Genomic DNA, 24549 nt, shown 5'->3' on the forward strand with positions numbered 1-24549 from the left:
CTCTGTTGGGTCATACTGACCCTAAAAATGTTAATACATGATACATTACTCATATTGAAATAATTTTTGTTTAAGCACATTGTCTTTTCTGAATAATATTTTAAAATAAAATAATAGGAAAAAACATGTCTTTCATTATTTATACATTTTATTTTTCATACATTATTTATGTATTTATTGCTTAATTAATTGCTTTGTCTACATACAATTACTCCTTCAAAATAACTGTACAAAATTAAACATTAATTTGAGTTTTTGTATTCTCTCAGTGTTACATTAATTATAATGTTTAGTCTTGAAGCATATTCTTTTTTTTAATTCACTTCATATTTACATAAGTTTATCATATTAATTAAAAAACATACGTGTTTAAAAAAAGCACTTAAGCCCATATGTTTAGATGCCAAGATGACCTTTCAGATATTACAGAGTGAGCTTTTATATGCCATTGCAGAATAGCAAAATAGCCTAGTGTAGGTTTAGTTAATGTAACTAAGTAAATGATTAGCCGTTTCTCTCTCTCTCTCATATATATATATATATATATATATATATATATTAATATATATACATATATTTATGTGTGTGTGTGTGTGTGTGTATGTATTTATAGCACTATATAGAAAAGGCTAATCATCATTGGGTCAATTAATGCTTGTGCTTCACTTCGTTGCTATTTTTTTTTTATTTTAGTGAAAAATACAGTGTGGGTGCTACATACCGCTGTGCACTTAAAGCACTATTTTTAACCATCTAAGTTAAATAAGAAATCGTTTATGAATGCTTCCACTGATAGACAAATCAAAAAGTTTTGCTGCAACTCAACTTAAATTCATTAGCTAAGCACATTGTTTAAAGTTAGGTAGCAGAAATATTACCACGGTGTGGTAAATGTATACTTAGCTGTGCTGCTGCCCGCTTCATCTTTTTCTCCTTGCTCGACGGTTGTTTCATCAGTGTTCTGGTCGAACCGTTTTCTAAAATGGGTAGAAGGCTTTTGGGTACCGACCGGAGCCGCCATTTCTGCCGCTCGTTGTCACTCTCGTAATGGTCACATACGTCACAACTTATTCAACCAATTAGAATGTTTCATATTAAGAATAAAATATTTTATATTTCATCATTTATGATTATTTAAAATGCAACTGCATTGTTGAAATAAATGTTATTCTGCTGTCACGTTTAAGCATCATTTCCTCATATTTGGACACTGTAAAATAATGATTGTTTTGCATCTTACAGTAATCAGATGATTTGCCTACTTACACATTTCTATTGCAACAAGTGAGGAATAGCAGAATTGATTTTTCACATGTAGGCTACATTTGTTGTAGTAATTAGGGGATGCAGAAAGGGTTTTAATTGCCTTGTATACACTTACAGATCATTTGTAACATTTAAGAAAGATCTACGAATGACGTGTAACACATTTACAAGTGATGAATAGTTTACACTTTAGATTAGGGGATGCAGAAAGGGTTGTAAATGATTTATTCATGCGTTTACACATCATCTATAACAGGTGTTGAACACTGTAGTGTGTACTGCAGTGTAAGTGCTGACTGGTGAGTAGGGATGGGTACCGAAACTCTGTATTAAATCGGTCTCGGGGCTAAATTATGAAAGACCGGAGTATCGATAAGCTCTGACGTTATGTCGCTAGATGTTTTTATGTGCAATAATATTCAAACATTTGTCTATGATGCATTTTTGCTATGCGCAATTCAGAAGCCAGATCGCGCTCACGCGGAGGAGCTTCAGAACACGCAACATGAAAGTCCTGTTTAATTATGATAGAAGAGAGAACCAACTATTAGTCATGTTTCATAAATTAATACATTTACATTAAATACATAATGAATACATAATACATTTTGATTTTTTGTGAGTTACAAATTTCATGGATGGGTAAGAATTACCAAACTGATCTTACATACTTCTAGATATATTTAGTGTGTTTACGAGGTGCACCTGTAGGGTTTTTGTATTTGTTGTACAATCTTACATTTGTACTCTGTGATACCGTATACTGTTTTTTTTCTGTTATACAACTGTCTATATTGTCTTCTCTCTCCTTTAACATTGGCCATTTCTTTATATATATATATATGAAAAAAAAAAGAACAAAACACTGATTGCTGTATTTGCTCAAGCCTTTATTTATGCTATTTACAGGCTCCATAGTTGAACCTAACTGGTCCCAATAACATCTATATTTGCACTTACAGGAAATTTGGGAAAACAACAACACAAACAATTACTCATAATTCTCATTGGTGCAAACGGGTGTTACACATTCATATGTTTGTCTGATTGTGTTTGTGTGACTCCTGTTGAGTCACTATAAAGAGAAACACATGCTAATGAGTGTAAGCCATATATAATAAACCACAAGGAACAAATACAAATTAGATTTTCCCTCAAAACAAAAACCTTTCAGTTAAATGTTCCACTAGTTAAACATGTTTTTCCTCTAGTTTAAACATGTTTGTATTGATCTCAGTAAATAACTGAAAGTAAAGTAAGGTGACGTGTTGCTTGTCAAAGTAAAAACACACGAGAGACAGAGACATTGATCATGTGATGCTGGACGACTGTGAGCTGAAGCTGGTATCTGCTCTGATTTTACCAGCGTTTTCCGGATGGATGGAAATAGATAGATAGATAGATAGATAGATAGATAGATAGATAGATAGATAGATAGATAGATAGATAGATAGATAGATAGATAGATAGATAGATAGATAGATAGATAGCACACTCGGTCAGAACACGCCATGTTTCTACAATGTTATGGTGCTGACAAATTGTTTGTTAATGTCCTTTTACGGTTGCTAGGGTGCTGTAAGTGGTTGCTAGGGCGTAGCTATGAAGTTGTCATGTCAGTACTTATTGGCTGCTTGATAGGCCGAGTCAAATGAGCCCTTCCCCAAGCCTCTGTGACCTCCTGATCCAAATATATAATCTCACTAATTTTGTGCCAATGTTAAGTCTATGGGACTTTTTCGCCCAAATTTTCGTCCACCAGACGAACATCGTACACTCAATTACTAATGAAAGATATAGCACACCTCTCCTCAATATGCCGCATGATTTGACATCATTACTATGTATTTTTATGGAGTTCTTAGGACATTCTTAGCCTGGTTTAACACTTAGCTAATCGCTATTAGCATGTAGCTATTCACTGCTAGCATGTGTAGCATGCATGAGAGAAGTCCTGTTTGCGATCAAGAGTCAAAAGAGCAAAACCTGCATGTTTCTATGACACTTCTATCCAAAGAGATCGCTTTTGATCTGTTTTCAATGGAGGTCTATGGGGTGGTTGCTAGGGTGTGGCTATGAAGATCATAGGTCATTACTTACTGGTTACTTAAAAGATTATTCAAATGAGTGTGTGTGAGTTACAGAGAGAGAGCGAAGGGGCTCCTAAGGGCCTGCTTGTGTGTGCGAGTGTGTGTGTGTGTGTGTGAGAAAGTAACAGTTGAGATTCAAATTCACGAACATTCCGTCATTGTAAGTCAATGGGACTTTTTTGCTGCTTTTTCGTCCGCTGTGCGAACATCGTAGCATTTCAGTAAGTTGGTAAGCACCACTAATAATAATAATAATAATAATAATAATAATGTTTAAATAGGATTTCTCAAGCCAATTGTAATGATTGACTATTACTGATGTAATTAATAAAGCAGCTGTTTCTGTATAAAGCTCTGACAGAGTGCTTTTGTTCTCTTTCCTCCTTTGTGTTAAACATTATCATTATTATTATTGTTTGAAACTATATATTTGTTCCCATATCAGAGGTAAATGAATCTCTTTAATATCACAAAGTGAAGTTTACTCACATCAGTTTACAGTTTGAGTCTCGTAGCACATCAATGAGCTTCTGCTTTGAGTCTCCAATCATATTATATCTCAGATCAAGCTCTTTTAGAAACTGCAGTGCTTTTGTGTTTCTCAAAGACTGAGTTAAAGAAGAAACATCTGTAATGCCACAGTTATAAAGACTAGAAAGAGACAAACAGAGGAAGAGAGATCATCTTACAAACAAATCATTAATGTGAAGAATTACACAAATATAAAGTGAACTCAGACTCATCATGAGATATTGAGTATAAAGTGTTTGGGTTTCAACTGTTGAAGTGATTTTAATCATTTTGATTCTTGTATGTGAATGTTACTGACCTCAATGTCTCTAGTTTACAGTGTGAATCCTTCAGTACGTCACATAAGTGATTCAATCCTGTGTTTTTTATTTGATTCCCGCTCAGGCTCAGTTCTCTCAGGTGTGATGGGTTTGATTTCAGAGCTGAAGTCAGGATGAGACACTGTTTCTCTGTAATACTGCATCCATACAGACTGAAGACAGAAAGAGAAAAGACAATAAATCAGATCGATGTAAAGTTTGTGACAATAAATTTATTTAGATGAAAGATCAGGGGGGAACATAAATTAGAAATACATTATGTGCACAGATAAATCATTTACGCACCGCAATATTCCATAAAAATAATATCTGTCAAGTTTGATTTCATGGTAACTTTATGAAAGTAAACAGTAATCTTTAATCTCACTGTAACTGCTGTAGATTATAATGATACTAACTCTAGTTTCTGCAGCTTGAATTGTGGGTTCATCAGTAGATCACCGAGATTTTTCACTCCAGAGTCTCCGAGTTTATTCCTGCTCAGGTCCACTTCTCTCAGGTGTGATGGGTTTGATTTCAGAGCTGAAGTCACAGCAGAACATCCTTCATCTGTCATTTCACAGAATTCTAACCTACATTTGGAGAAATATGAACAAAAAATTAATTTTTCATTGTATTTTAGTCAAATACCAAAACACTTGTTTCTTTCATTTTGGTAAATGATCTTTACCTCAATCTCTCCAGTTTACAGTGTGAATCCTTCAGTACGTCACATAAGTGATTCACTCCTGTGTTTGTTATTTGATTCCCGCTCAGGTTCAGTTCTCTCAGGTGTGATGGGTTTGATTTCAGAGCTGAAGTCAGGATGAGACACTGTTTCTCTGTAATACTGCATCCATACAGACTGAAGACAGAAAGAGAAAAGACAATGAATCCGAAAAAGTGTCAAGTTCATGTGAGAGTAATTCATCATGTGTTAATGTCATACAGTACAATAATTAGAAAACTTTATTATATGACCATAAACAAAAACAGAAGAAACAAAGATTAACAAAGTAGATTAAGATATAGGATCAACTATAAAAGTACTTAAAAATAACATTAACACACCTGCCAACCTTTGAATTTTTTTGGAGTACAATTCAATTCAATTCAAATTTTATTTGTCACATACATATACATACATAGTACGACATGTAGTGAAATGTATTGTACGACTGTCCAACAAATTGTCCAACAAAATTAAGAAAAACCTCAAGTTTACAAAAATACAAATAGAAAAAGTACAGTAAACATATATACAGAAATAAACTAGCAATAAAATAACAAATAGATATGAGAATAAAAATAGATATGAAGAATAAAAATAGAATATGATTCTATATAGATTCTATAAAAAGTAAAGTGTATGTCAGTGATAAAGTGTCCGTGTGCTGTGCAGTGCAGTAAAGTGTATAAGTGAGTAAAAGGAATACTAAAGACAAAGACAAATGGTATGTAAGTCCCACTCATTTATCCTTACGTAACCTTCTACAAATTAGTGCAGATTGTATTTGAAAATGTGCAAAGTGGAAGTGTGGGGTGATGTGATTATAGTGGAGAGTGGTTAAGACTCCGAATGGCCTGCGGGAAGAAGCTCCTCCTCATTCTCTCTGTGTTCGCCTTCATGGAGCGGAAGCGCCTCCCTGAACGCAGCAGAGAAAAGAGTCCATTGTTGGGATGGCTGAGGTCCTTCACTATCTTCCTGGCCCTGGTCAGGCACCGCTTGCTGTTGATCTCCTGCAGGTCAGGGAGCTCGGTGTGAATGGTACGTTCCGCTGAACGCACCACCCTCTGGAGGACTCGTCTGTCCTGCATAGTGCAGTTCCCGAACCAGGAAGTGATGCTGCCCGTCAGGACGCTCTCGATGGTGCAAGTGTAAAAAGTCTTAAGCACCCGAGAGGGAAGTCTAAAGTCCCTTAAGCGTCTCAGATGGTACAGACGCTGCCTGGCCTTCTTCACCAGGGTGCTGGTATGACAGGACCAAGTCAAGTCCTGCGTGATGTGAACACCCAGGTATCTGAAGCTGTCCACTCTCTCCACTGGAGTCCCGTTGATCGTGATCGGCTGGTATGACCGCTCCTGCTTCGTACTGAAGTCCACTATCAGCTCCTTAGTTTTGCTGATGTTCAGGTGTAGACTATTCACCTGGCACCAACTCTCCAGGTTCTTAATCTCCTGTATGTAGGCCGTCTCGTCGTTGTCTGAGATCAGGCCCAACACAACAGTGTCATCAGCAAACTTGATGATGGTGGTGGAGTCGGAAGTGGCCACACAGTCATAAGTGTACAGTGAGTACAGCAGGGGGCTCAGAACACAACCTTGAAGGGCTCCAGTGCTTAGGGTGATGGAGGATGAGGTGTGTTTACCCATCCGTACGGCTTGCTGTCTGTCCTTCAGGAAGCTGGAGATCCATTGGCACAAGTATGTGCTGAGAAGGTTGCAGTCCCGAATGTCCCTCTGGAACCTGACTCTTGCCCTGAGGTCATCGAGTTTGTTATCCAGCGACTGGAAATTGGCGAGCAGGACACTCGGTAGGGGAGCGCGGTGTGCGCGTGCCCTCAGCCTGTTCCTGACGCCGGCTCGTTTCCCTCGAGGACTCCGGTACGGGTCGCGTCCTTTGTTCCTCCTCAGGATCTCGCTTGGCCAGGATGGGTCCGGGTTCAAAAACGGCGAAAGGTTAGTGCATTGTGCACCAATAGAAATAAGAGTGGCCCTGTCGTATGTAAGAATGGCCATCTTACAAAAAGAAACCGGTGTTTATAGTTAACAATACGAAAAAATAACAAAAGAAGACAAAGTTTGGTCGGAGCAGTCGTGACGGCAGCCGATCTCACCGGCGCCATCTTAGCAGAATTTGTTTGATGGCAAATTTGTTTGATGGCAAATATCCTGATATTTTGTGAGGAACTGCTGTGGTGTATGGACTCTTTTTGGTTTCTTTTAGATCTGCTGCTCTCTCTCTCTCTCCCTGTCAGTGTCCTCATCTGATGTCATGTTTTTTTGTTTTTTAGCTGCAAGGCATGAACACACACACTTCTCTGTCACCGAGCACATAACATTACACTGCTTTGCCAACTTGAATGCCTGGGCCCGTATTCATAAAGATTCTAAGAATCCTCTCAGAAAACTCTTAATTTAGCTTAAAAACTTTTACGTAGGAGTCTTAGCTTAAGAGCGATTCGGGACCGATCTGAGAGCAACACTGAGTAAGGAAAAGACAAAAATTTAATCTTAGTGAGGAGGCGGGGTTGACCCCGTTGCTATGTATAACACAAGACTGTGATTGGTTGGTCGTCAAGAAGGAAATAAAAGAGTGCTTTTAAGAGTAGGGTATATTATAAGCCTTCACTTTGAAATTACAGGCGGAATTTTTCCTCTCGCTCTTTCTCACACACACACATTATATATGTATATATATTCTTTATTTTTTATTTACCATGCTGTCATACTTACAGAGCCGGCGCCAGGGCACCTCCATCGGGGGGCATTTAAATTTCTAGGGTTGGGCACAAATCACGTTGTGTGTGTGTGTCGGGGGGGGTAGGGGGGCTGCAATCTGTGATCTCGTGCAGTTGCTGACGCTCGCTAAAGCGTGCAATCGCATTATGTGCACTGTTTTATCTGTACTTTCGCTTTCAAAATCGATCACGTTCAGCAAGGAGGGGAGAGGATGGAAAGTGGGGGGGCACAGTGACTCGTTTGGGCGCCTTGGCGCCGGCCCTGCATATTTACTGTGTTTTATAGGAAATTAACAGAGACATATAAGCCTAATAAGTGCTGTAACAGACCCAAATCATCACTGCTGCATAGTTGCATTTTTCCAGTTGCCAAATATTTTAATGTAGTTATTTCTGGCGCTATGGCAATTCTGCGCGGTGTCTGAGATGTTAGCATGTCTTTAATAAGATCAGTCACACACATGATCCCTGCACGAACTAATGTGTAGTGTCTTATTAACTCACTGTCATGCATTGTGTGCAACACATTTCTTCTCCCTCTTCATTTTCGTCCATTTTCTCCGCTGTTAAAGAAACTCTTAAGCCCCTTAAAAGTCCTCGTCCATACTCCTAACAAGTTTGACCTTAAGACCTCTTTTAAGGGTTAAGATGCTTTCTGAATTACTTTTTTTCTTTACTAGGATTTTTTATTTAATTTTAAGAGTAAACGCCCACATTTCTAAGAATTTTCTTAGAATTTTGTCACTAGTAGCTACTTTTTGCATTAAAATTCTTCATGAATACGGGCCCTGGTGAATAGGCAAACTAGCTTGAAAATTATGTAGTTTTAGGATAACGTTATTCATGTTAAATATTTCCCAAAGGTCTGCACTCAGTCACATTCTGGATAAATTGAGAATCACAATTTTTTTTTGTCTCAAACAGAGATCACGATTCTCCCACAAAACAAAATAAGTGTGACAAAATATCATTGCTGCAGTCTATTTAAAAGTGTTTAATTTGAACAAATTATTAAACATTTAAATTAATATATATTTACAGTATATTTAGTTCATATTAAAATGATAAAAAAAGTGGTCTGTATGAATGATTTAATGTCTCACTCATAAATACTTCACTTGTTTCTTTACTGGATGAATCAGTTTTTAAACGAATCTCTTGATTCAATCACAAATACATTTTAAGTCACTTGTCGCCACCTACCGGCCAAACAATGCAATCAACACAAACGTTATTTGAAGCACCAGTTAACTTTCAAAAGGTCTATTTTGATCGCTACCATAAACATCAGTGTTTATATCTGAATTATTAACTTATGAATGACTGTAATACAGAAATAATACTGTGTAGTTGAAAAGACTGTTTGTGGATCTGTTACTCAAACATGGTAACTGTCTGCTCTGTCAGCAGCTGAATGATCCGGGAAGACTTTATTAAAGCTTTATTAGACACGGGAGAAGCTCTAGTGCAAATATATCAGTATTTATATACTATACTAGGACTAAAAGCCCTAATATTAGGACGCTGTTCAGTGAGTGCAGCTATATGAACACAAATAAACCGCAGCAGATCTGACTGAATATGAATGTGTGCTTTTATTCTGTTCACAGTTCGTCTAGAATATCAATGCGATCACGTCGACTCCAGAGGATTAAGTTAACTCAACTCAATATTTTAACTTTCCACATCCACCACAACCCGTTTACCTTAGTTGCAAGTAATCAGACGGCGGGAGTAAAAAAGGCACGAGACCGAGCGGGATTTTGTTTTTCTGTCTATTTGTAGTCTCTTTTTAATGATAGGTTACGCATTTGTCAATCATCCCACTCTATAGATGGGGAATGAACCCAGCGCTCTGATTGGTCGAAGTGCTCTTTCATTGCTGTGCGTGCACAAAGGCGTCACCAGGTTTTTGCGTAGTTTAAAGTGACAAATCGTACCTGCGTACTTTGAGGTCAAAATGCGTGCCCGCTACGCAAAATGTGTACAGGTTGGCAGGTCTGCATTAAAATGTGAAAATTGAGTTTAAATGTGAGAAATCAAGAAAGTTTTGTTCCTGAATTACAATTTACATTTTAAGAGTATTTTATCATCAATAAACTTTTTTTTTTTTTTTTGCAGTTGTCATTCTTTATTGTACAGTATGTCTGAGTGAATGCAAAAATAAATAAAAACAAAAATGTCAGGATTTAATTTGGTCCATTAACAGTTAATTGGATTGCTATCGTTTGTTATTCCTGTGATCTCCAGTAATTGACAGATTTTCCTGCTCCATCATCAGAGGAGAGAAGAGATGATGTTGTGAGGGAGAAGGAAAGTTATTTAGATGAAAGATAAGGAGGGAACATAAATTAGAAATGCATTATGTGCACAAATAAACAATTTAAACACTGCAATATTCCATAAAAAATAATATATGTCAAGTTTGATTTCATGGTGACTTTATGAAAGTAAACAGTAATCTTTAATCTCACTGTAACTGCTGTAGAGTATAATGATACTAACATTAGTTTCTGCAGTTTGAATTGTGGGTTCATCAGTAGATCACTGAGGTTTTTCACTCCAGAGTCTCCGAGTTTATTCCAGCTCAGGTTGAGTTCTCTCAGGTGTGATGGGTTTGATTTCAGAGCTGAAGTCACAGCAGAACAACCTTCATCTGTCATTTCACAGCTGTTTAACCTACATTGAGAGAAAGAGAGAAGATAGAAGAAAACTATTTAATAAAGTCACAATGTCTTGATAAAACAAAAAACAGAGGAAGAGTGCCCAAATACCTTTGGATAATTTTCCACAATTTGGTCTTTAAAACAGAAAAACAAACAGATGGGCAATATTTCAAATACGTGTATTTAAATACTATTTTGTATTTAACAACCTTTGGAAAAAAATCTAATGTATTTTGTATTTAAATACATTTAATCTTAGTATTTTCAAAATACATAAAATACGTTTTTCCAATCAGCCTCTTTATTAGACTGCTGCTGGTTTCCTGTATCAACTAGTTCAGACATGCCAATTTCATTCATGTGAGCTGCAGCTGTGAGACTCCATCTAGAATTGGGGAATGACATTTTCTGGATTCCTGTAAGGAAATAAGGAATAATAGTGCCTTCGTGTGCTATTAACATTTCCTATTTCCAATTTCAGAAGTCCTGATTATAAGCTTGAAGCATTCAAGTGCTTTACTGTTGGAAGGAATAGGAATCGTGGAGGAAGCCAGGTTTCCTGGGATAATCTTATTAACGCCAAAATCGTAGATATTTAAGATATTTAATTTTGAATAAAATAAAGCATCCCATTTGTTGACAACCATCTCATCATTCACAGTGCTATCTTCACAGTTAGCTTTTTGATGATCCTGGATTTTCAGTTAAATAGATGCTGTTTTGCTGTGTATAAATTATACAAAATGCTTGAAATGATTATTGCACTACTATGTGCATTACTTTAACATTAAAACAAGGTGATCTTGCTTTTGTGGGGAAAAAAAGCATACCTAAAAAAAAAAAAGCTGTCTGTGTATGTGTGTACCCCAAGACAAAGATAACTATAATGCTAATAATAAAGATATAAAAAAAAAAAAAATGTTCTAAGGGCATACTCACACTAGGCACAGTTGCCTTGTACTAAAGTCCAAGTGCGGTTGTCCTTTCACTAACAGACAGATATCAGAGGATTATTACAGAGGCAGCTGAGGATAATTACTACAATAATTATAATAATTAACTACAATAATTATAATAATTAACTACAATAATTATAATAATTAACTACATGTTCATCAATAAGATTAGAACCAGACCCATTATAAACCTAAACGTACTTGAAATTAAATTAATTGAAAAGTGTGATGTCCAAGTAGTAATAAAGATGTTTGCTGTCATAATGATAATAGCACATACAAAAATAGTAAATGAACTGTTCCATGCTCCGGTGCGGTTAGTGATCACACTACATGTGTACCGCACCAGAGCCACCTCTTCAAGCGGACCAGGGCATGGTTAAACCAACAGCACTGGACACGGTACAGACCAGACACACTTGTGAAATGAACTGGACTTTGGGGGTCAATCGTGCTCAAGCATGGATCAGATCCCCTAGTGTGAGTACATCCTAAATCTAAGAGAATAGCAGATAGCACAAAACAACTATAACCATTATTGTGTAATTCAGTAGTAAAATACAGAAATGGGTTAAAGTAGCATAGACTGTGGGTTCATCGTGAGTTCACATGGTAGTTCATTGTGAGTTTACATGATGCCAGGTGCAGACACCAAGGGAAGGCCACCAGACATCAAGGAGGATGAAATGGCCTCCAGACAAGGGGAGGCCCTCAGCAATATTCCACCATTAGATAAAGGATGGAGGAGGCGGCAAAATAATGGTGGCGAGCCAAAAAGATATGACAAGTAAAAAATAGAAAGAACCAAGGTCGATACATTGGTAGAGTGTATAAAATGGAGCATCTGAACAAACAAAGACCAGAGAGGCAGTGGATGTGGCGGCTGACTCTTCGGCTTTGTTACTTTGTAATAAAGTCTTCCTTTGACACCTGAAACTCTGCTGTTTGAGCCTTTCTGACTGCACTGACTGCGATCCAGACCAGCAACAACCGCGGCGGGCCACAACACCATAACAGCACAAAAAATGATGAACAATCAAAACACTGACAGCCAATCAGAATCATTTCTGCTTTAAAGAGATTGAGCATTTAGTGACAGATGACACAACTGCATTATATACTTAGAATACACTAATATAGTTATCTTTAGAATTATCATTATATTGGTTTTTCTTTGCAAAGCAAATTGTGTTTATTTGCAAAACGCTGGATTTGTTAGATGAATATTTCACAAAATAGGGCTGGACCAAGTAGACATTCAGTAGTCACAGCAGAAGTTAGAGACTAAATTTAACTGAAGTCTATTCAAAAGTTGTATGAATCTATTCTAAGAAGGTTGGAAGCTGTATTAAAGGCAAATGATGGTAAACAATAAAATACTGTCTATTTCTAATGTGTTCACATTATTTTCTCCAACCCCTGAGCTCTTAAAGAGATAGTTCACCCAAAAATGAAAATGACCCCATGATTTGCTCACCCTCAAGCCATCCTTGATGTATATTAATTTCTTCTTTCAGACAAATATAATTAGAGTTATATTAAAAAAATATCCTGGCTCTTCCAAGCTTTATAGCGTGGGGTCGGACTCAAATGAGAATTAAAACAGACTACTGTAACATTACTAGTCATGTGACACATGAAATGATGTAAGATACTCACTTCAGTGTGTTGAGTGTACAGTGTTTATCCTGCAGTAGAGCAGCGATCTGATTCACTCGTGTGTCTCCTAGTTTATGTTTACTCAGATTCAGCTCTCTCAGGAGTAACGGGTTTTTACCCACAATTCCAGTCACATACTGACAGGCTTCATCTGCAGCAGGACCCAAAAACCTGCAGAAGAGAAGATGAAGCAGGATTCAATTCAATGTGCATCGCATCACAAAACATTTAAAGATTATCAAACATTGTTTGTAACGAAAACTCTAGTTCAAGTTTTAATAGTTGAACATTTAAATATACAAATATTTTATTTTAAGAAAGACAAAAGTAAAAAGTAAATTCTTTAAAAGAAACTCGGGGGCAAAAGCTCACTAGATCATGAGTCTCAAAATTCTCAAAGATATTTCTGGCTTTTAAGCGGGAGATGAGGAAAGTTAGCAAAGGGATAAGTAGCTTGTGACAGCTAAGCATTCATAGCCATATATTTAGTTGATCTTTTGATGCTGGCTCTTCCTATTATTATGTAGCAGAATTCACCAAACACTGGATTGCTGATCCACTAACAGGAACATGATCTGGGTTTAGATCATCTCTGGATAGTTTTATTAACTGATGTCTGTGTTGATGCAACAGTAATTCTGCTCATTATGAGAGAACTGCAGGTTCAGACGTGTGTGTGTGTGTGTGTGTGTGCTGAATTATCCTGACACACATCACATGTTTGTGGCCTGTTATAGATCTGCTGTAGTAGATCTACAGTGTTGTAAATCTGAGCTTGATGGAAATTAATGTACAGTGCATTCAGTAACATTTAAACAATCAGGATAATAAGTCACCCTGAATATTTTTTCATAAGAAATGTCCACAATAATACAATCATAAATGATAGTTATTGAGGCACCCAAATACTGAATATCAGCACATCTAGTGACCCAAATTGTCTGATTAACCTGTAACTTTTAACACAACTAAACTGTGGTGACATTTATCGTCAAAACAAAAGCAGCTGCAGCATCTTTATCTTATTGAATTAGTGAAATATAATATTTATGTATAATGTAAATACTTCACATGCATATCATTTATTTAGTATTATTTCATGACGTCTCACCTCAGTGTCTTCAGTTGACAGTTTGGATCCTGTAGTAAATCACTGAGCTGCTTCACTCCTGATTGTCCAGGATCATTTCCTGTGAGATCCAGCTCTATCAGGTGTGAAGGGTTTGATCTCAGAGCTGAAGCCAGAGCTTTATAACCTTCTTCAGTGATACTGCAGTCTGAAAGCCTAAAACAGAAATTAAAATGTAACATTCACATTCAACACTCACAAAACCGCATTGAAATGCTGAGGTAGGACCTGGAATGTAGAGTTCATGCTGGAATTAAAGCCTACAACAGTGCTTCCCAAACCTGTCCTGGAAGACCCCTAGCCCTGCACATTTTGTATGTCTCCCTTATCTAACACACCTGATTCAACTCATCAGCTCGTTAGTAGAGGCTGCAAAACATTAATTGGGTGTTTCTGATAAGGGAGACATACAAAATGTGCAGAGCAGGGGGGGCTCCAGGACAGGTTTGGGAAGCACTGGCCTACAAATTTCACTGAGCTGAAGCAGTTCTGTCCTCAATTCTGTGGACAATTATCTAGGTCCATGTTAACAGATGGATCTGAATTGTAACCAAACACTAGGGATTGTCACAAAACGTACCTCAGTATCTCTAATTTGCAATTTGTATTCTTTAGTCCTGTGCAGAGCAGCTTCACTCCTGAATCCTGCAGATTATTATTGTTCATGTTCAGTTCTTTCAGGTTGGTATCTGATCCAAGAACTGTAGCCAGAGCACGACAGCTTTTGTCTGTTAAGTCACAATCATTTAGCCTACAAGAGAAATAAGTCAAATCACAGAGTTAGATACATGTAATATATTTGTTAAATACAAAAATTAAATTTATATAAATTATATTTACATGAGCAGTAAATATACTGCATATATATTAAAGTTTTGTTGATTCAAATTTCCTAGATAAAACAAACTAGCATGCTTGAATAAAACTTAAAATATGTAAATGAATATGTTTATATCATTAAATGGCAATGAGTTATACATTTAAAAGTGCTGCTCTATTATCTAGATGAGTGTCTTGAGGTGGAAAATCTGGAGGTTAATAATTTATGCATTGAGGTTATGCAAGAGTATATCTCCTTTATACCAGAAGTTTAAGAAGCTGAACTGCATATTTGAGTAAAAATAACTGGAACAATGTGTTTTATAATAACATGATGTGCTTCTTCTGCAGCTAACTAAACAGCTTCTTTTGCTGAAAAGAGAAATTTCAACATAAAACACGCGTGAATCTAATAAAAAACATTGCACTGCACTTTAATTCCAAAGGACTGTAATTTTTAAAGAAAAAAGTTAAACAAAAGGTGTTTTGATTTAACCCTAAAAGAGATATGTACTTATAATTGGCATATGGTTAATAATCACTACAGATCAGGGGTGTCCAAACCTGCTATGTAACAGTAAAGATAAATGCAATTTTAAGATGAGAACAAAACATGACACAATGCATTAAATAACTTACAGAGCTCTTTTAGAGGTTTTGATGACTGCTGATAGTCTAATGAGACACTCGTCTGATTTCTTGAATTTCTGAAGCTCAAACTCCTCCAGCTCCTCCTCTGATGTCAACAACACAAAGGCCAAAGCAGACCACTGGGCAGGTGAAAGATCAGCAGATGAGAGACTTCCTTTGCTAAGGTGGGTCTGAATCTCTTTCACCAGAGTTTGGTCGTTCAGTTCATTCAGACAGTAGAACAGATTGATGGATCTCTCTGGAGACAGATTAGCTTCAAATTTCTGCTTGATGTACTGAACTATTTCCTTTTTGCTCTGGTCATTTCCATTTTGCGGTGTCATCAAACCCTGTAAGAGTCGCTGATTGGACTGGAGTGACAAACCAAGGAGGAATCGAAGAAAAAGATCCAGGTGTCCATTATCACTCTCTAGTGCCTTGTCCACTGCAGTCTTGAGCAAATCAATCATGCTTTTGTTGTCCTGTTCTGTAGAGTCTTGATCAAACACATATTTCTTGTTGATGTCTAGAAACAGATGTGCATAAAGAGCTGCAATATACTCTTGAATGCTCAAGTGAACGAAGCAGTACATGGTACCCAGAACGATCCCTGTTTCCTCCTTAAAGATCTGGGTGCACATGCCTGAGTACACTGATGCCTTATAGACGTCAATACCACAGGCTTCCAGATCTGTGTCATAGAAGATCACATTGTTTCTCTCCAGCTGATGAAATGCCAGTTTCCCCAGTGAAAAGATGGCATCTTTATCCCAGGAAACATCTGGTGTATATTCTCCATCATACTTTCGTCTGCTCTGCTGGATCTGAAATCTGAGGAAGTGTGTGTACATTTGTGTCAGAGTCTTAGGAGTGTCTTCAGTATTTGAGTCCTGCAGTGTTTTGGAGGCATCATCAGCCTGATTATTTTTCACATTATTTCTTTTCTCCTCTAAAATGTTCTGGAGAACAGTGACTGAAATCCAGCAGAAGACTGGGATGTGGCACATGATAAAGAGACTCTTTGATTGTTTAACATGAGCAATGATTTCTTTGGCCTGATTCTCATCCATTAATCTTTTTCTGAAGTACTCCTCCTTTTGTGCATCATTGAATCCTCGTATCTCTGTCAGCCGGTCGATACAGTCAGGAGGAATCTTACTGGCAGCTGCTGGTCTGGTGGTGATCCAGATGAGAGCAGAAGGAAGCAGATTTCCCTTGATGAGGTTTGTTAGGAGAACATCCAGAGAGGCTGGTGATGATACATCAGACCACGTCTCATTACCATTGAAGTTTAGAGGAAGACGAAATTCATCCAAACCATCAAGAATGAACAGGACTTTGAATTGATTTCTTCTTGTAAGGTTCAGTTCTTTTGTTTCTGGGAAAAACTGAGTTATAAGGTCCATCAAACTTAGTTTTTCTTGCTCCTTTAAGTTCATCTCTCTAAATGGAAGAGGGAATATGAAGCTGATATCTTGATTTTCTTTTCCTTCGGCCCAATCCAGAACAAACTTCTGCACAGAGACTGATTTTCCGATGCCAGCAACTCCTTTTGTCAGTACAGTTCTGATCTGCTTGTCTTGTTCAGGAGCTTCAAACAAATGTTTGCACTCAACCTGTATCTCCTGTGCTTCATGACGTCTGGAAGCAACTTCAATCTGTCTTACCTCATGTTCAGTATTGACCTGTTCACTACAACCCTGAGTGATATAGAGATCTGTGTAGATGTTATTCAGAAGTGTGGAGTCACCTTGCTTTGCAATTCCTTCAAACACACATTGATACTTCTTCTTTAGGCTACATTTTAGCTGATGAATGATGAACAGCTCATCTAAACAGAAACAGAAACACAGATGTTTTTAATCTTATTTTCTCTCCTACATTTATAAATGACAATCTGACAGATGATCGTGAGTCTCTTACCTTCTAGAGTATCAGCAGCTTCATCTTGCTTCATCTCTTTCAGGAAGTAGAGCGTGAGATCAAGAGCTGCTTCTTTGATACTGGATCTGTTCTCATTAAAATCCTTTACAAAGTATTGAGCGTCCTCTTTTTGTAATATTTTCTTAAACTTTTCCAGTTCTTTCTTTAGAAATTTGATCATTTTGCTCTCAAGATCCTACAAAGCAAGACAAAAAAATCATCTATATTTGGTCAAAATGATTTATTCAGTAATTAAAAATATTCATAATAAAGCTGAGACAAATGTTAATTAGCTGTAAATAATAATAATAATAATAATAATAATAGGTTTTCATTCTTATTTTATGGGTTCTTAAAAAGAGAAATTAGAAATAAAAGTTCTGTCACACTCTTATTCAAAAACATTTGTTTATAATTATTAAATATTATTGAAAATGTGTTTTATTACCTGGAAGATCTGCAGGAGACGGTCTGTAAAATGCTTGTGGTTCACGTGAGACTGTAAATCTGGATCTAATGTTTCATCCTGAAGCCTGATAGTAAATAAAATAAATCAAAATACTGCGTTTTTAAACAAATATGACCAAAATATCTTGTAAACATTTTTAGAAAAGAGAAAAACAATACTTTGATCAATTTTTGAACTATAAGTTTTATAATAAATATTCACTGATACACTTTCTGACACAGTCTATGTGTAAACAGAAATAAACACATCAAATACCGTTTGGTTTGTGATGATGTTGTTTCTTCACTGAAGTCTGGTCCGTCACCCTTTGACCAGTCACTCTTCACAGACACAGAGCTGGACACATGTGATCCTGATCTTACACTAATGACACAAAGCGAGAAGAGAAACTTCACTACAGGAGGTTCATCTGTGTTTTATGTTGAGGACGGTAATTAAACACAGTATAGACATGCATTTGTCCATCTGTGACTATGAATAGATGGAAAAACATTCATGTTTGGCTGCATGATCTATTTTCCAAAGTTAATTTGGTTAAACATGGTTAATTTTCCATGGCTGCTTGTGTAATTGTGTTACTGGAACGAAGCTCCAGACCGAGTTCAATAAAGAGGAAATCAGTGATTTATTGTTTTATTTCATTCATTTCTATCACAAGCATCTTAGTGGAGAAATAAGCCAACACAATATTATAATGTCAAACATAATAAATACCTTTTGATAGATGTTTTTTTCTCACTGAAGTTCGGCATGCCATCCTTTGACCGGTCACTCTTCACAGACACATGTGAGCCTGATCTTACACTAATGACACAAAGAGAGAAGAGAAACTTCACTACAGGAGGTTCATCTGTGTTTTATATTGACACACATTCTCTCCAGTCCTTCACAGAAATATCTGCAGAGTTTTAAAGATAGCAGTCATTCTTGTTTACAGACTTACATTTGTTTATTGTTATTTTTTAATTAGGAAGTTCTGCAAAGCATTTGTAAATATAAAGCAAAGTTTGTTAAGGTTTAGTTTTTTAGAGGAAACATGAGAAACTCCAGCAGTGTTTAAAATGATTCTCTGAAAGCAGACTCAGTCTTACCTCTGTTTCTGTGAGAGACTCATCTTTCCTCGCTCCTCTGACATACTGCAGCTAAACTGTTATTGATCAGCACTAATGAGACAACAATCTGCTGTTCAGTATGACCTGGAGATGATGGATATTAATCAGATCAATCAATATGTTGAAAAACAACAGAATAAAACAGAAGCAGAAATACAGAAAAACCTTCAGAAACACATTCGCTTTCAATAAACCCTTTCTGAAAACTTACTTGCAGTCTTGTCCACTAAGAAGATCATTTATAAGTATATGAAACGCTCATTGTTCTGTGCTTTAGGCCTGTAGCTTGATATCAATTAATTCTCATATCTCTCAGACGGATTGGATTAAATAAACAAAAACAATGTCCGCGAGAGTTAAAATTAGTAGCGTCTGTGCTAAAGTTGTGTCTATAAAAATGTTTTCTAGGACATGGCATGGATCAAATTCTATGAGCAACACTTTCTCTTGTCATGTGTGTTATCCACAGTATTATGGATCAACTGGGGATGGTGTTAACTGGGGATGTGCGCGTGCACGCTAGTATGTTTACCTGGATTTCCAGCAGATGTTAGACGGAGACAGATTCGTCACTGAGATATTCCACGGGTCATACATTAAAAAACGTTTTTCACCAGTTGTATACATTGGCATCAAGCAAAATAAAGTGTTTTGATTCCGCGGTGTCCGTAACCGTGTGTGTCCCGCGGTTTTAGTGAAGTTTACCATGCTCCGGAGTCACGCTCACAACCATGTTAACATGGGACATTCCTTTCAATGGATGATCAAACTCTACCACGAGCTGAAGTAAAAATGTATTTTCATTTCAATATCACTGGATCACATTGTGTCTGTCGTGTGCTGGCATGTGTTATAATGAACAGATATAGATTAAGTTAAAATTAAATGTTAATGTTAATAAAACGTTTATTCATTGGAGCACAATAAAGGACACTTTGCATTTTACTTGGGTTTACATGGACTTTTTACGCGTCAATTACTTGCTCACTCCTATTACCAATAACGTCTTAGTGGAAGCCGCTACAATAATAATAATTATAATATTGCAGCAATATAATATATAAAAATAATTCAATTATGCAAACAGAATTCAAATCCGGAGTGTATTTACAATAAGGACAAATAGACCAATTTGTTAGAGGCTATTTACATTAACTCTGCCCACCAATGCCTGTCTGAGATAAACAGCACTGCAAAAGACACAGTATCAGTGGTGCAGTGAGTAAAAGATGTGAGCTTTTGAGGAGATCGACCCGAGTTCGATTCTGGCTTTTGTCAAACTCGTGCTTCTCCTTTTCCCATCACATACCACATCAGAAAGACATTTATTTTCAAAACAATTAAGTCAATATTTGAAAAGTGGAAATCAAACGCCTAATTAATAATACAGTGTTATGTATGCTTAGCTGTAGGTAGGTTTTTGTCCCAATAAAGTGGCATTCATCTAATAAAATGTATATATGACAATTTACACTCAATATGTTATTGCATACTGTTTCATAATGTACTGCAGTACTGAAGTAGCCTATAAATATCTGCCACCTAACTACCATTTACACGCCTGTTGCTAAAGAAAATGTTATTTTAGTTTTAAACAGAATTTATCATTATTTGCCCTAGTGTAACTAGAATATATCGCTTTTTCCACATAGTGTAACTGCCAAAAATATCAGTGTTCAGTTCTGTCCAATATGTAAAGTTTATCAATTATGAAATGAGTTCAATTGAGCAATATAGCATTGTTTACTAGTATGAAGCCTTATCAATAAGCCTTTGTAAAAAGAATGGTTATCACGTTTGTTTATAAGGGAACAACCTTGACAGCTGTGCTGAATTAATGTTTGTGTTTGTCATGTGACAATTAAGCATACTTCTCTGAAACAGTTGTTGCTTATGGTTTACCGTTTCACACACTATTCTTTAAAAAATAGTAGGCAGTATGCACTGTGTACTGGGCAGTAAGCAGTAGGCAAGTATGCCATTTCTAACACAGCCTTTCTCTCCTGTTGTGTGTTTGATGCTGAAATTAGCTGATAATCAATAATAGCAGCCCATAACCAATCTGTTGCTTTCAGTCACATGAACTCTGTTGTATCTGCATACAGATCAGGAAGAGAAGATCAGGTTTATATTCTTTGCTGAGACACATTAATGTGGTCAAGTGTAAATGTAACAGTTTTAACATCAGATCTGATCAGAAAACACATGACGTGAAAGAGTAAACAGACCTATGCATGAACATTACAGAAAAGCCTTTGGTCACAATTATTTCAGTGCAGATACTGTTTAGGCCAGACTAAAAAAATAAAATAAAACACTGCCCAAGCTGGAAATACCTGATTTAGAAATACTTTCGATTTCGATATAATTTGTTTTATATTATGTGCAGCGTTATCTGAAATAATAAAGACAGCAGAACATACAAAAACAAAAGTTCAAAACACTTTCAAAACAACATTATTCACTTTAATAAACACATTTAGTTTAATAAACTCATTAAACGGTGTTTGAGTCTGGCGGCTTCAGGAACAAGCAGAATATAAATTCATATTTGAATCATGCATACATAGATATATATATATATATGAAATACGATCATTCCCCCAAATAAGTGTATCATGGGAGTATTCAGACTTACCTGCAGCTGATCTTGTGCTGTAGGAACAGAATCCAGAAGTCTTTAAAACACTTCCTGTTTCTGATCTCTGTTAAACACCTGCGAGATCTTCACGACTGATGTTTGTCACCTGATACGACTCCATCTCGGAGAAAATCATGATCCAGTTTTAATATATTGACTGACCGATATCCACATTTTGATTTGTTAAAGCTGAATTTGTATCTCTTTTACATATATATATATATATATATATATTCCAATTCACAGCTAAGCGTTTAAGAATACTCATGCACCCATATTATTTCTTTGTTTAAAACAACAGTAACACCAGGAGAAGATTAGCAAGGATTTTCTAAAAAAGCAGACACTTTAAAATAAAAGTGCGTATATCTGGGCGTTAGCAGCAATCAGCGTCTGATACAGCAAACATGATCCAACACACCTGGGTTCTTCTTCTAATGTTTCCCGGTGTTTGTCAAACAGCTTTAGTTCATTACCGCCACCAGCTGGACAGGTGTGTGAAGCACAAACAAACATGGGTTCCTCCTTCCGCCATCATCACATTTTCTCCCTTCAGAATCACTATCAGAACTTCTTTTCCCATGTAATAAATTAAAGCCATCAAAATGTAAATCCAGTGCCACGTTCCTGATTTTTTATTTATTTATTTATTTTGGAGCAGGAATTGCTCAAATTACTAGCTATATTTCAATTAAAACAACAAATTCAATTAAATTCAAGTTTACTTGTATAGTGCTTTTCTCAACACAAATCGTGGCAAAGCAGCTTTTCAGAGCGTTTGAGTTTCTATTTTACAGTTATATCTAGTGTCTTATCAGTAGTGACTGTGTTAAATTGATGTCCATATGGCAGAAATGTACAGTAAAATGCATGCAGTTAGTTAATGACGTAAATAAACCGATGGTGAACACTATTAACTGCAATGATTATATGTTGCAATTAAACTTATATAAAATGTGATATTGTTTGAGAGTTGGCATCATCTCTTCTCAGATCTTTGTAAGGCTTGGATCCAGACTTAAGCTGGAGTAATTCCTGGTTACAGAAGCAGAAACAGAGAAGCTAATAGAGACACAATTAACGTAGCTGCTGTTAAACCAAGCAAAAATGATGTGTTCAACCCAAGCAAAAGAATGATAATGTGCATTTGATCAGATATAACTGAAGTACAAGGTTATGAGATACATCATGTGAATGCTTGGCTGAAGAGAGGTGTATTTAATCTAGATTTAATAAAAATAAAGAAAACATCTGATTTGATAAAAGAGTGGCAGATGTATCATAAATTAAGCAAAACCAGTTTCTCATAAACTTTTATTTCACAATATAAAGTTATTTTTCATATAACATGGCTAACAGGGTTGATGAATGCAGTCAATACTACAATAATTTCATATAATTATTCCCATCGTTTGAGTGAAAAATTCTAACTAATTCAGCGTGCAGCGGCTCAAAAGCACTCGTCAATGTCAAGATGTTTGAAACAGCCAATCAAAGTGAAGGAGGAGGATTTCCTGTTCAAGGAGCTGAGCTGAGAGACACTTGAATATGAGCTGACTCTGAGGTAAGATATAAGCAATATTTGCAACCGTTTACGATAAAAAAATCCTAAACGCCAGACATTCATTTTTAGCGGGTGCAAAAACTACTACTGGCCTTTTCTAATTTCTTAATACCATTTAGGTTGTTCTTCACAATATAAGACAAGACTGAATGTCTGTAAGTGTGGTAACATCCACATCTGTCAAGGTGTTTCATATTTACATTTGAAGAAGTATATTTATAACCCTATACATTGTGTTATATTCCCTTGACAAGCTAGTAAACCCTGCTGTGAGGGTGTTTTCTGAGGGAGCGACTCTGGATTTGACATCTTTCTCTCTTCTGACTGCCGTAATCAATCACTCTACATGTTCCCCCTTTTGGAAAGTTGTGGAAACGCTATCATGGATTTGTATTTCTTTTGCTGTTTGAACAAATGAAAATGAAAAAAAAGATACTTACTGCAGTCTCCCGTTCACCCCTGTAGTTTATCAATGATGACTTCCGCTTCCGAGAAGCACGAGTGAAAAGATCAAGGTAAACGAACTCATCACTTTCATGTAGCTGCATTATTCAGTACAATAATACAATTTGTAATGTTTTAGCTTTATATGGGGTTTGCTTAAGAAAATCAAGCAGAGTTACAAAAATAACAATTGAATAGTAGAAAAATATTGTTTTATCGGTTTACACTTAACAATAATGTAAACATTTAAAAATAGGCCTAATGTTACATAATATTTTAATAATGTAAAACTTTACATGCACTGCTGAACCCTTGTATTCCAACAGGAGGCGCTAGACATAATAAATGTAATAAACATGGACAGACTCTTGAACCTCAGAGTGAGAAAACTTTATTATAAAGGCAAGCAAATACAGATGACAAATGTGTCTTTATCTGAATCCGTACAATAATAACACAGAAAGACCGGTACATTAAACCACTAAACCTGTTGTACTGAATCTAATCTGAGCATCGTTGGTAATCTTCACTATTTATCATGAAAAACACTTGTATTTGATACTTATATGAGCATTTGAACATGAGCCCGCAGATCAATATAAGGCCTGTAAAAATAATATATATTATATGCATTATGATATATGAGAAATGACATCATTTAGATTTCTAGCGTGTGGATATGTGCTTGATCCTGTTCAGCTCAAAAAGCTTTTGCTGATCTTAAAATATGAATTGTTGCATGACATGAACAATGTTTGATTTCATAATTGACTATTGATAGATTATTTATTTAAACTGTTAATATGTTTTGTATGGAGTGAAATTCAGATCGTTTGGCGAAGAAAATAAAGAAATGCTCCAGCCAAAAAACACTGACCTCATTCAACACT

General features: G+C 36.3%; 1 protein-coding gene across 1 annotated transcript; it reads right to left on the bottom strand.

The window, feature by feature from the left end:
* Positions 1–3841: 3841 nt before the first annotated feature.
* Positions 3842–22120, bottom strand: LOC306874557 (NACHT, LRR and PYD domains-containing protein 3-like; the record flags this gene model as incomplete). Its single annotated transcript, XM_079424698.1, has 13 exons — positions 21649–22120; positions 18990–19094; positions 18613–18702; positions 18154–18261; positions 17878–17962; positions 17430–17625; positions 15516–17337; positions 14638–14808; positions 14040–14213; positions 12929–13099; positions 10153–10326; positions 4878–5051; positions 3842–4007 (listed from the first exon to the last, which is right to left on the bottom strand). The coding sequence occupies exons 2-13, from the start codon at positions 19031–19033 to the stop codon at positions 3842–3844; spliced, it is 3375 nt and encodes a 1124-aa protein (XP_079280824.1). The 5' UTR covers positions 19034–19094; positions 21649–22120.
* Positions 22121–24549: the final 2429 nt, after the last annotated feature.

The sequence above is a fragment of the Barbus barbus genome (genome assembly GCF_936440315.1).
Source record: "Barbus barbus genome assembly, chromosome: 9".
Lineage (NCBI taxonomy): Eukaryota > Metazoa > Chordata > Actinopteri > Cypriniformes > Cyprinidae > Barbus > Barbus barbus.